The sequence below is a fragment of the Fusarium odoratissimum genome, assembly GCF_000260195.1.
Source record: "Fusarium odoratissimum NRRL 54006 unplaced genomic scaffold supercont1.11, whole genome shotgun sequence".
Taxonomy (NCBI): Eukaryota; Fungi; Ascomycota; class Sordariomycetes; order Hypocreales; family Nectriaceae; genus Fusarium; species Fusarium odoratissimum.
The window spans coordinates 986,102-998,447 of NW_022158697.1; the positions used below are offsets into that span (position 1 = coordinate 986,102).

The 12,346-nt window shown below is 47.7% G+C and overlaps 5 protein-coding genes across 6 annotated transcripts; 2 read left to right on the forward strand and 3 right to left on the reverse strand.

Annotated features, from left to right (window-relative positions):
* Nucleotides 1–278: 278 nt before the first annotated feature.
* FOIG_07797 (uncharacterized protein) lies at nucleotides 279–2,992 on the reverse strand. Its single transcript, XM_031207492.1, has 2 exons — nucleotides 1,460–2,992; nucleotides 279–1,403 (listed from the first exon to the last, which is right to left on the reverse strand). The coding sequence occupies exons 1-2, from the start codon at nucleotides 2,285–2,287 to the stop codon at nucleotides 1,389–1,391; spliced, it is 843 nt and encodes a 280-aa protein (XP_031063025.1). The 5' UTR covers nucleotides 2,288–2,992; the 3' UTR covers nucleotides 279–1,388.
* An 876-nt stretch (nucleotides 2,993–3,868) lies between these two features.
* FOIG_07798 (uncharacterized protein) lies at nucleotides 3,869–4,977 on the forward strand. The gene has a single exon (XM_031207493.1). The coding sequence runs from the start codon at nucleotides 4,065–4,067 to the stop codon at nucleotides 4,380–4,382; it is 318 nt and encodes a 105-aa protein (XP_031063026.1). The 5' UTR covers nucleotides 3,869–4,064; the 3' UTR covers nucleotides 4,383–4,977.
* Nucleotides 4,978–5,588: 611 nt separating this feature from the next.
* Nucleotides 5,589–7,965, reverse strand: FOIG_07799 (uncharacterized protein). The gene is made up of 2 exons (XM_031207494.1): nucleotides 7,876–7,965; nucleotides 5,589–7,813 (listed from the first exon to the last, which is right to left on the reverse strand). Exon 2 carries the CDS (start codon nucleotides 7,244–7,246, stop codon nucleotides 6,893–6,895), a length of 354 nt encoding a protein of 117 aa, XP_031063027.1. The 5' UTR covers nucleotides 7,247–7,813; nucleotides 7,876–7,965; the 3' UTR covers nucleotides 5,589–6,892.
* Nucleotides 7,966–9,024: 1,059 nt separating this feature from the next.
* FOIG_07800 (uncharacterized protein) lies at nucleotides 9,025–10,274 on the forward strand (the record flags this gene model as incomplete). The annotated part of the gene is made up of 4 exons (XM_031207495.1): nucleotides 9,025–9,198; nucleotides 9,254–9,546; nucleotides 9,576–10,186; nucleotides 10,253–10,274. The coding sequence occupies 3 exons, from the start codon at nucleotides 9,025–9,027 to the stop codon at nucleotides 10,036–10,038; spliced, it is 930 nt and encodes a 309-aa protein (XP_031063028.1). The 3' UTR covers nucleotides 10,039–10,186; nucleotides 10,253–10,274.
* FOIG_07801 (uncharacterized protein) lies at nucleotides 10,023–11,258 on the reverse strand. 2 transcript variants are annotated; one of them, XM_031207497.1, is made up of 3 exons: nucleotides 11,142–11,258; nucleotides 10,527–10,933; nucleotides 10,023–10,471 (listed from the first exon to the last, which is right to left on the reverse strand). In XM_031207497.1, exons 2-3 carry the CDS (start codon nucleotides 10,760–10,762, stop codon nucleotides 10,375–10,377), a joined length of 333 nt encoding a protein of 110 aa, XP_031063030.1. In that variant the 5' UTR covers nucleotides 10,763–10,933; nucleotides 11,142–11,258; the 3' UTR covers nucleotides 10,023–10,374. The 2 variants fall into 2 exon arrangements, with proteins under 2 accessions (XP_031063030.1, XP_031063029.1); XM_031207496.1 differs by having other exon boundaries at nucleotides 10,527–11,258.
* Nucleotides 11,259–12,346: the final 1,088 nt, after the last annotated feature.

Sequence of the window (12,346 nt, forward strand, 5' to 3'; positions counted from 1 at the left end):
TGCACAAGGTTGGTAGCCTTCAAGTTACGACTCATATTGTCACCTTGAGGGCAATTCTATCAATTTTGTTTTCAATATGGCGTGAGTATCTGATCTGATGTGAAATATTTTCTGGTGGTATTTTTTTTGTGGTTGTGCCGTGGTCTCACATCTGTGATCCACTTGGCTTTGATCATTTTCAACGAAGAGGTATTGACAATCAAAACTCACGTGAAAAGACCCTCAACATTACCAAGCAACGCCGTCGTAACACAATTCAAAAGTTCCACGAGGTTCCAGGAATTCGTAAACCTTCGTCTGTATTTATCTGTAAAGGTTTAGATCGGGCGCCAGAACCGTGTCTATTCAACGGGGCGTCGCTGTGAATGTATGTATCGTCAAGACGAATCGACAAGTGAGATGGCGAGGCAAAAATCATCTTTTCAGTTACGTACCGAACCTGAGAGCTAGTACCAATACAAAATGACATTCACCATTATCACACAAATCACAGACACATGATGCCAAAGAGCTTGCCCAGGGTATATATATAAGCCTAAAACAGCATCTTGCCTCAGCAGTGATATCAAGTGAAAGACTCAGTCAATGAACCAGCATCTCAAGTCCTAAGTGGTGGTATATGACTATGCATAACCCTACATACAGGCAACACCATGACCACCACGATCATCGGTAAATGATAGGGAAAAGATAACGGTCAAGTGAAAAAGTAAATAAAGCGACGATAGGATATCCCGCACTATCTGCCAACCCCACAATCGTGATATCTCCTCCACGAGGTTGGCATATCTCCCGCGTCCCATTGTATCTATGTGACAAGTCGCCCCATCGCACCCTGACCAATATCCCAAGAGGACTCCTCGCCCCCTTATTTTTAGATTTAACCCTGCCCTACTCAACAAATAGAGGGAGAATTTGTACACAGGAGACACAGGACTCCCAGTCATGAAGAAAAGAAAACAGACGTGCCGATTACACGCGGGTATGATCGCCGCTTGGAAATACCCTTACACGAAGACGACATCCATAGTGAAACGGATCCAGGGAAAGATGGCATCTAAAAAGGGCACTTGCGGCATTATTCCCATCTTCTCCAGTCGTTTCGTTCAAGGCTTAGTTGTGAAAAAGGAGGTAATGAGTGGATGGCGCAGGTGAAGCCGGTGTGCCGTGGAGCGTGATTGATCAAATCCAGTCGTAATTCCGCAGACGCAAATAGTAGAAGAAATGTCTAGTCCTACGCCCAGAAAAGAGTCAAACGCCGCCAGATCGTCGGGAGTGATCGATTGGCAAATACACATGAGCTATCATCCCGAAAACGCCGTAAATGCCGATTGTGAAATAATGATTGAGAAGTAATTGGCTTTGAAGATCCCAGACCGGACACTCGTTCATGCGTTGGTGACCTAAAGATGTATTAGTAAACAGACGTTTTACAGCAATTTTCATCCCGTCAACTTACCCGTAGAATTCTTCGAGAGTAATCTTGGTTATCGGCGATGCTGCCGTCACTGAGTCGTCGGTGAGCCATGACTGGGTCAAGGCGCGAATCAGTCATAGAGATGCTACCGCTGCTGCCGGGGGGCTTGGAGCCGTTGATGAAAGCATTTACAGCCGCGTTCCGACGGTGCTCCTCCTCTATCTCAGCATTGCGTCGGCGACGAACGAAGAAAATAGCACCACCTCCGATAGCAGCAATGACAACCACGCCGACAACCACGCCCGCGGCAATAGCGGCCACGTTGGGGCCATCCTTCTTATCATCTGAAGCGGCTTCTGAAGTAGTAGCGGGGTCCTGAGTTCCTGTTGCAGGAGAAGACTCCTCTGCGGCAGTAGTCTCCGCAGCCTTGGTGGAAGAAGGGGCAGCACTTGTCGTCGTTTCTTCTGGCACATAATTGTCGGGCGCAAGGTCTTCGCCTGAGTTGTAGACTGACCAGTAATTCTTCAGGGCACCACAAGCCGCTTTGCCGTAGCCAGGGCATGGCCAGTTGCATTTGTCGTCGTCAACTTGATCACCCTCCTTGGGATAAACGTCGCCACAGTAGCACTTGGATCCTTGGACACTGAAAACCTTGGAGCTCTTCTTCTTGCAAATATCCCAGCACCAACCACTTGTTGTCTTCACTCCTTCGTAACCAACTGTCAAGTTGCCATTCGACTTCCAGCAGCCTTGAGAGGTCATCTGGTTGAGGACAGGTTCCACGACAGGATCGTTGCTCACTGTTGCGGCATGGACCATTAAGTTAGTGGCAGCCGCAAGGACCATTGTCATGAGTGTTGAGGTCTTCATGATGATCGTTTGTGTATCGGAATTTTGAGCGAAAGTGTAGAAAGAGAATATGAATATGATATGCCGATCGTCGATGCAAACCTCGAATCAGATCAACTGGAGTCGAATTGAGTCAGATCGTATGGTCACTCCTTCAAGCAATAGATCGAATCGAGTCGTCCTTGTCGTCGTGGGCAGAGGCGGCAACACGATGTACCCTTTGTTTAAAGTGAACCAAGGCCACTGAGGGTGGATGGCTTGGTCCAGCAGTGCCGTCGAGTTGTGAAGAGTAGACGGTGATGAAGGGAGTCCTGGGTATCAATCGCGTACGTGGCCGTGGAAGAACTGCTGTGAGGCGGTCGAACAAAGGAAGATCAAAATTGGATGGCCGCGAGTAAAGGAAAAAAGACTCGACGATGAAAAGGAGACGCTGGTCGTGATGGTGATGACCACGATAAACGCTTCACAGATGAGAGAAGAACAAACGCTTTGAAAGTGTGGGGGGAGATGAAAGAGGGACTGGAACGAGCGAGCGGCCGGAGGTAGTGGCTTGTTTTGTTGAAAGACGAGATGGGAGTGAGATGAGCAGGAGAGGAAAGGTAGCGAAGCGAAGCGAGTCAGAAGGCACGGGAAAAGGAAAGGGACCAGACGCTCAGCGAAGGGGAGATCCAGAGCCAAAAGCCAAGCAAGGCCAGGGCCTGAACGGCACCAGCCAGTAACTGCACGAGATGGCGAGACAAAGGACCAGGGGGTGCAGGGGCACCTGCCATGTAGTGGAGTCTTTGTCAGGGATTTAGCAGGGATTTGGCCACCATTTTGGCATCATCTCTCTTGTCGCTGGTGGATTAGCCAAGAAGGTCTCGTTTCTCCTTTTGCACAAAATATGCATAGCATAAGCTCAAATTTCGACCATCAAACTCACTATTAACCGCTAACGTCCGCGAAGACCCGCAAGTGATGCACACCTGAACTCTCTGTCAAGTTAGTGCTCAATTATTCTCATTGGACACGGTCGTTAGTACAACGACTAACGGTAGGGGATTTGCCCGTTTTGTGCATTCTCGGCCAGTTGCGCAAATCATGAATAACAGAGTGCATAATTTGGTGCACACTAACCGCATTTGGCTTGTATATACGGAGCAGCGCCTTCCTTTCGAGTTGCACGACACAAACACGAAACCACACCATCACGGAAACATCTTTCCTCATCTTCCCACCTCGACAGAAGATGTACAAATTCAGACAAAACTGCAGTAAAGATAAGATAAGGTAATCATTGTTATCTTGTGACTTGATGTGAAAGCATCAGATTAAAGCTCTCAATATGAAGGGTTTAGAGGGACAAAGGTTTCAAGAAGTGGCTCCATCGTGACTCGACCATGAACATGAGCGACTTTTGAAGCTCGGTCCCTTCGAGAGGAAGAAAAGTCTTTGACTTCTTTGATGCCGTATTGCATTACAGACGCGCACGACGGTCCAGCCGGTACTCGTTTGTCTCAAACCCCACCACTCCTTCCAACCTTCTCCTGGATTTCATCAAAGCCGACCCCCTGAACACTCACACGCCCCTCGACCTTGCACGGGTTCCATCTACCAGGGGACCACCAGCGACGCTGCGACCGCTACGGCCGCTGAACCCGCCTGCAAGCAAGCCACCTCACCCAATGCCTTCACCTGAAATAAGGAATGTGCTGTCGCCATTGGAACACGCGTTTTACGATAATTCTCACAAGAGTGTTTGACACCGGCTCCGAATTCATGAGAGTCCAATCGCTCTCGATCCTGGATTGTTCCAGCAATGACCACAACAGATGGCTCTTGCATCGATACCCGCGACTTTTTACCATTTGATTTGCATAATCGGCTTTCAACAGGTGCAAAGCTTACTCACAAATGGTTCGTGACCAGTTTGTGGATGATATTCAGGAACAGCATAGTCGCGTACGTATCTCACCCTCCATCTTCCCAAAATGGACTTTATACCGCAGATCTTGGCCATGCTTGGCCTGGTTTCAAGGCACCATCACTGTTAAAGAATTTATCCATTTTAACCACGGCAGTTATTACTCACACACTTTCTTTTGAAGGAACATTGGCAGCGCCAACTGTTTGTTGAGGACGCCGTCTCTGCGCCTAGGAACATTATTATGAGGGACTTGTTCATTCTACTGCCAAGATATATACATACTACTCATCGATGCTAGACAGGCTTATAGCGATTGAGTTGATCGAAGCGGACAACAATCCACCTCCAAGTGGGGGGTATCAAACATTCATTTGTACGTCAATGCACCCCCGCGGCGACACCTAGCTTTTGGTATACATACTTGGTCTGGAAGCTTTCACAAGTCTAATCACATTCTGTGCAAAATCTGTGCAAAATTTGTGCGCTCTTTTAGTGGATTTACTCTCGGCAGGAGGTGCGCGTCAGCTAATTACCTGTGGTCACCACCGTACCGGTCCACGTGTCTTGCAAGGCTTGTTGTTACTGAACGTTGACGGCCCATTCAGAATACGACCTGCAGGTTATTCCTGGAAGGCGCTTAATAAACCTACTCGGTATACTACGATGCAATGGAGTTGAGAGCTGCAAATCAGGCAGAGGGGCAATAGCTCATCTCAAAATAAAGGGATAAGCCAGATCACAGATAAGTCAGCGGTCATTTCGGCGCATCAAAGCCCCCACCACCACAATCAATTTCAAGATCAGGGCATGATAACTTCAAGGCAGCTGATATGCTTGACTGGAGTCGATCAATTATCGCATACAGTGATTATCTTCTTTTGACTAGCAGAGTTGTGTCATTGGACCTGCATTAATACGATCGTGCCTGACCTCGTCCGACCGACAACAACCGCTGTCTCGGTATCCAGCCCTGCAAGGATGATTCCAAGTCGTCCCATCTGAATATATATCTGTAGCGAAATTTTGAATCATCGAGAAACGGAACGACTGTCCTCCTCACTGCATGCATTGTGACGAGAGAATACAGCGGCTACCGAATTGAAACAGCAACTGGAAACGCCGTCTGCTACCACTCCACGTAGCAAAGCAGTCAAGGCGACACCGAAGATTTATTAGCCTCTGCAAGCCAAAATCAAGAATAATTTCCATCGGGTGGAAAGAGTAAGTCTGAAGCTGACGCACAGCAAGTTTGCAACCTCGGAGTCTTGAATGCAAATCGATCTTGTTGAAAAAGACCCTTTCAGCTGAATCGATCCCAACTCCACTGATCTTGAGCTGGCTATTCGGCCCACGGACCATGCAAGCTTGGATTAGGCTTAATTCTATGCCACCAGAAGCGCTAGATAATGCACAATTCCTGTTTTGTGCAGCCTTCCGATAAGATTATCGCTCAGTCCTACACCATCCTCGCATTTCTGGTTGGCACAAATGACTTGGTCCCTACATTAGTTATCGACTTGCCCCTTTTGTCGACGTCCCTAAAAGCCTCTCTTCCTGGTCTGTCCTTGGTCAAATGTCACCTGTGGGTCATATCAACCTCCTTCATAAAAGGGCCGCGAAGCAATTCGCAACACGATTTGCTCCTAGAGCTTCGAGATTGATACGTACTGGACACCAATGCACGAGATCGATGATGAAAGTCTGAAACTCGTCGAGGCAGCGAATGAAATAGCCAAGTTGCAAAACTACCAGGAATTGACTCTGGTCCGGCTTTGAAAAGAAAGCACAATAATTAACGCGATTAAAGCAAGGAACATGGCAGCGGGTCGATTCGCCAACCAGCACCCAACTTATCATAGCTCCAAACACGCTCCAGGGCTCTTCTTGCAAGGCAGACTCTGGCTTTGCCAGTAAGAAGCCGTCAAGGCCCTCTTTGATCTAGGTATGCATCTCTGAACAGGCTTGTCCCTAATTATCCTTCATCCATCCCCATGGCTGCCAAGAGATGTGTTGACCCGTTGCATTGTTGAACCCCCAATTGCTACGAGGATACTCGATGCCAAAACCCCATGGAGATTGATTTTGATCAAGGGACCTGTGGATATTCATCTTGGACAATCGCTGGCATGACATGCTTGACGATGTAACTTCAACGCTTGGTGTTCTGGTTTCGTGCTCCACGATCAATATTCCGAGCCCGAAGATAGGATTTGTTCCAGCCGGTCGGGACTATCGGCTTTTGAAGTCGACGTTGAACCTGTCTAATAAGTCCGACCGTCTCGAGCATACCGAGATGCAGTCGCATTGGCGACTAGATTGACCGCTGACATAGTGAAGCTGATGCCATGCTCACAAACGCTATGGCCTTTTCGGCTGGGAATGCTGAATCTCAAGTGATTAGGCTGGCCGCTGCAGTCTCTTGAGACATTGAGGCGTCACTGGACTCAACGTGGCTTCCGTTCCGAATCATCCGCCAAGACCGTTTTTGTGCCTCGTCGGATGTTTTCTGGTCTCATATTCGGGTGAGAGAAGGTACATAGTCACCTTCGTCATCACCAGGTTTTTACCTGTTGAAGATATCAAGTCCGGACTGAGAATACAGACACAGATATATGACTTCGGAGTATGTATTGAAATATATGTTTGAGAACTATCTGATACAGGAAATGACCAGCGCTGGGGTTAGTGAGACCAACACAAATCGTCCATACATGCATCTTTCATGTGCGGCTTGCATTACACGACATGGAGGGCATAACCTCATAATAAACTCCCCTTTCCTGCACAAATCTATCATTAACCAAGCCGCGTATTTTCACCGTTCGCTGGTATGCGGCCCGTTGATTCCCAGTCTTATCCAACCTGGAGAATGGGAGATTGTCTGATGAGTCTTGGGGGCTATTTTTGGAAGATTCAATCTTAAAGCTCATCAGCTCTTGGCGGCCGCTTTCACCTCCTTCAATCGACTTTCCAATTTCGTGTCTCTGTCTGCACGCGACTGTGATAATGGAGATTGAGTTGACAGCTGCGCCGCTGGTGTTTTTCTTGGTTCCCAAGGTTCCGCCGCTTTGCATTGTTAGTGCGACCACGACCAAGATTTAGAATTCTTCTTCCGGGTCCATTTCCAGCTTTTCGTCGGATCATCGTTCTTAAAAGGACGGGATATCTCTGGGCTTTGCCACCAATGGCACCCACTGCCCGTGCTATCTCCCTGCCCTGCATTCTTTGCCTGGTGGCGGTGGAAACACGAGCTCCGTCATACCAGTCAGTGACAAGTGTCAGAGACATTGTGTCTCATTACCCTGTGGAGTCTTGGCACGATTTCGTGATATCGAGATCATACAAGACAATTGACTCTGTGGATTTCGATTTTCCATAGTTAATTCTCCCTAATCGTCATATTCTCTTCATTTCCTCAATGCTTTCCTCTGTTCCTGTATCAACGGACCAGATGCTCACTCTGGCATAACCCCAAGTCATTCATTTCAGCTTCCCTCTCAACAAGGAGGCCATTGTCAACCGGTCCTTGTTTCAAGGGAGCTGAGCTGACTTGCGCTTGAGCATCTTTCTGTAGCATGGGTTTCGAATTGGTCTGCGGCCTCAGACTCTTCCCTTTGCGTTGTCTGTAGCACCCAAAGATTCTAGACAAGCGTCAGACTCGCGTTTCCGGTCAGTTATAAATAACGATGGCTTAAACACCTACGCGAAAAATATCAGCAGCAGGCCACCAGAAAGCCCTGAGCCTACCCCAGCGCCTATCCTTTGTCGCGAGCTCAAGTCTGCTTTGCGGTTAACAAGAATACCGAGAAAGTCTATCAAGTGATGCACTGACCAGATTCGGTCCCGAGGTTCGGCCCGCCATCACTCTCTGTTGTCGTTGGTTGAGGACCTCCTGCGTTTGTACTCGAAAACCCGCCGTCTGTTCTTGAGGGCTCAATTGTTGGTTCCAAAGTACTAGTCAACGAACCGCTAGAAGTTGTCTCTGTAACGACCGTCGCGGTTGTCCTTGCCGTGGCACAGAAATATGCTTCTGCTGAGAGTTGTGGCCATGTGTAGGTTGCACATGCAGAAAGCGAACCATCGGTGCTGTATCTGCTTTAGCATAGCCTTCTGATCCAGCGTTAATGAGCCTACCATTGAACGGTATTACTGTTTAGTGCTGTGCCTGACTCAATACATGTCGTCGCGATTGCACATCTCTTATCACCGCAGCATCCAGCATAGGCATTGTCGTGGCCATATATGAATAGGAATCCGCATGCTCTAGACGTGCACGAAATTACAAGATCGGAATCTGGACAAGCTCTCTCATCAGTTGATGGCTTGCACGCAATGATGGCAACCCTACCCCATCGACGTACCCGCAAGTTTCTGAGGGCCCCATACTACTGGTTTGTGATGTGACCAGCGCAGCAATACTGAAGCCAAAGGTGAATAGAACAATAGATTTCGACAGGTTTAGGGCACTGATATCATTAGAATGAGCTTCTGTATACTTGAACCGGGTCCTGGCTCAGTTGATGGGCAAAGATGACTCGAAGCTTGCTACAGCAGCCAGCCTTATATGAAATCCGACACTCTGCAACGAGGCTCGGCACTCGGTCTGTCCATTTCAAGCCAGTGACATGAACTATCGAAAATACCTGCGCTGGTCATCTTTTTCATTTCTTGCTATAGGATCTTGGTTGCGCCCAGAATACGCCGCCTTCAGCCGCAGCTGAGTATCATTGGGGGGCCGGTCTTGATAACACTTGAGACAACATCGGGCTGAAGTCAGTGACATTGTTGAGCATTCTGAGATTGAACATCTCAATGGTTTGCTCGTCACAGTCATCACCTAGCATCGGTCAACATGTCCAGTCCCAGCATCAATTGCTCGCAATGGACAGAACTGAACGATTTCAGCGAATACATTCAGGACCTCGACTCTAAAACGCACTTTAATAAGAGCATACTAGAGTCTTGTAAGAGCGAGATATGCAACGCCATCTACGGCACAGGAAATCCTGACATATCTGGCATTGGGGTTTGTCTCAATGATCCTCCATACAAGATGTATTGCAGCTGATATTCCGCAACAGGTTGCTGTTGGATATGTTCTCGAGATCACATTGAGCATATCCCTATCTCTTGCAGTCATAATATTCAAGAGAAGTGGCAAGAATAGCCAAAGGCATGAAGTTGCAGTAGCCGACCTTGAAGCATTTGTCGACTCTGCTGCATATTTTGCCCTGGCACTACAGCTGGCTACGATCGCTGTGCTTGCTCGCAAAGACTATGGTATCAGTACCGCGGACTTGGGCGCTATCGAAGCTCGAATATCCCAATCTGTCGCCGTCATTAGCATGATGCCGCTTCTATACCCCATTGCTCTGTTGGAGCCAATATCAAACACAACGCTAGATTACTGCTCCTCAGTGTAACTGTTGCACTGTCATTCTATCCCTTCTTATCGAGGTGCATTCATGCGTTTGACATAAGCCCCATTGGCGAGGGTAAGGGTTCAGAGGTATCGCCGACAGACTGGAGTGTCGTGGAAGATATGTGCTTTCCCGCCGAGTATAGAGATATTGGAAGATCGACGACTTTCAAATCTTTAAATGGCTTGGAGTTGACTGTATCCCTGATTACATACATATTCACATTCTGGCTCCTTGCTGGCCTGCCTGGCACATGTTACGACCATGACGAGAAGGCAAAGGATGCTAAGGAAGCAGAAGACAAGACCTCTTGGCGCGAGCGAGTCAATAAGTGGTTCGGTGACAGGCCGCTTGTTGCTATTCTTCCTCTTCTTGTGCTTGTTGGGTGGACTATACCACTACTGTGGGTGATCTTCACCCTCAGAAACGTCCAGGAGCAAATGTAGGAGAACATGGGAGAAGAATACGATGGGAATTACTGTGGATTTGGGCAGATTGTGTCTATCATATTGTTTATCCCTGTTGGAGTTGAACTGACATATCGGTCGAGATTCAGTTCAGTACATGCATACAAACTGGATGGATAAGATAGGGGTGAGTCATAAGGTCTATTTCTTGAATCCAAGCTTATACCAAGGTGTTGCATTCCATTCTTTATAGTTGACTGCATGAATCTAATCCAAGAACTCCTTTACTACCCGACATGCATCACAGTATTCCACCCGAGTAACGAATATCTTCCTTCGTGGCGTCGAGACGAAGCGGTGTCAAGCGGTTTGAGATTATTTGAATTGACAGTAAGCATACTTGGCGCCGGTAAGACAATGGTTCGGGACATTTGTACCCTTGGCGTTGCTGGTAACTTCCATGCAGGATTCACTACTCGAAGTGTTAGCTACCAGGTGAAGGGCGTTTACTGTTGCGTGATACATACACCTCCTTTCCAATGGTGCAGAAGCATCTGTTCTCAGTCTTGGCTGAAGAGACTGACGACTTGAGTCCACTCAAGTTGAGTTTGGCCGTCTTCCTGATAGGATAGCAACCGTGCTTGCAGTTGCCCCCAAGGTTCATCTTATCGCAGACCTTCATTTGGCAACACTCAGCAGCGGTAGCCATCTCGGCACCGAAGCCGAGGGCAAAGATGGCGGTGGCAAGAGCGGTGAACTTCATATTAGTTGTTGGAAGTGAAGAGTCTGGGATGAGGAGTTGAGTTGGGGAGTTTGAAGCGAGAATGAAGATGGATGAGTGATGTGACCAACTAGTACAGCGAGAGGACCTCTATATATACTACACAGATTACCATTTAGCCCCTGACTCTGTGTCTTTACGAGACACTTATCGCTGACCGAACTTTCATGTCAGTTCAAGCGTCCCAGCTTCGTCATGGAATACGAGGAGCATGCTTCCCTGGGCATTGACACCACAGGTCTTGGCCAAGAAACGAGCGTAGCAGAGTGGATATGATTAGTAGGTCATGTTCACACCACGCACGACGCATGTATGTTCGAGATCATGTTTTCGTGCTAAGAATAAGCTTAAGCATACTCACTTTAAGGAAATAATGAGGCTGCGTCGTGAGATTTGCCAAGTCAACGTATTGGGAACTCAGACAAGACTCTTCAAGTCCATGAAGCTTTTTGGACATCATCTTGATCACAATGAAAGAACCCCAAGTACTCGGATGCATCGGAGTGATACCTCTTTGCCAAAAGCTGACTCTATACCCATGCAAATGTCTTGGTTAAAGGTCTGTTGGTTGAAGTCGTGAAGAATCAGCAGGGGTTGTCTGGTATCGGTACCTGTACCGAGCGCCTAGATTACTCATTTGTCTCTAGCTCAAGCTGTGATTGGCGTAGCATGGTTAAGCTTGCAATGATTTTCCCTAGCTCCGGAGTCCAGCTGCTGTGCTGGCAGCTGTTGGTGGAAGCTTGAAGAGACCCCTGACTGTGCGAGCCGGAAGTCGCCATTCTCTGTACCTAATAGAAACAAGGAATAACATGCCATGATGTAGTGAACTGAACTGTGAACGTAACCGATTTTAAGTAAGTATTTGACAGATTGGTGTCTATGAGAAGTTTTATAGCTACGCACAGTTCTGTGAAGTCGGAAGACTATTTATTGGACATTAACAAGATCGATTTGAGCCAACGACAAACAGTTCTTTGAGCAGGCCGACACTCAACACCTCAAACCCACATTTCACTTTAGATGGCCTGATAGTGGTCCAGTTGGAGACCTATGTTGGGTGAGCATATGCATACGCAGGGCTCAGAAAGTCAAAGCACGGTGATTTTGAGGTGCTGTTGATCAAAAGTTCCAGAGAAGGACAACACGTTGATAGCAACTGAGACAACTACGAACTGCGATGGGATTCATCAAACCAGAAAGATATGTTACAAAACTACGAAACAGAGACAGAGTTAAAGACTTGAGTAGACTTCTACCTTAATATAGTTATGCTTGTGGGTCTGGTTGTCGAGTGTCAGAGTTAAGAAGAGAGTTACTAGTTGCCATCCTTGAATCAGGCCACCTGCATATAGGCGAAAGGTGCGGCGGAGTATTTTTACTCCAGCACTATGAGTTATTTCTAACAACGGTTAACAGCACTCGTTTCTATCGTCATATAACCAGGTCAAAGCGTTGCAGTTGCATCACCACCGACTGTCCCGGAGCCAACCACGTCCGACCGTTCCGAGATCTATAACATCACACTGTGATGATCCTCTAGCCTTCTCTTAATCAAGCAGACAGAAT

Excerpts from the sequence above, each read along its gene's own strand:
- FOIG_07799 (XM_031207494.1), bottom strand. The coding sequence starts at position 7,246 with ATGCAAAGCGGCGGAACCTTGGGAACCAAGAAAAACACCAGCGGCGCA.
- FOIG_07801 (XM_031207497.1), bottom strand. The coding sequence starts at position 10,762 with ATGAAGTTCACCGCTCTTGCCACCGCCATCTTTGCCCTCGGCTTCGGT. Across the intron at positions 10,472-10,526 it reads TGCACCATTGGAAAGGAGGT|TGAATCCTGCATGGAAGTTA; the intron begins GTATGTATCACG and ends CACTTCGAGTAG.
- FOIG_07798 (XM_031207493.1), top strand. The coding sequence starts at position 4,065 with ATGACCACAACAGATGGCTCTTGCATCGATACCCGCGACTTTTTACCA.
- FOIG_07797 (XM_031207492.1), bottom strand. The coding sequence starts at position 2,287 with ATGAAGACCTCAACACTCATGACAATGGTCCTTGCGGCTGCCACTAAC.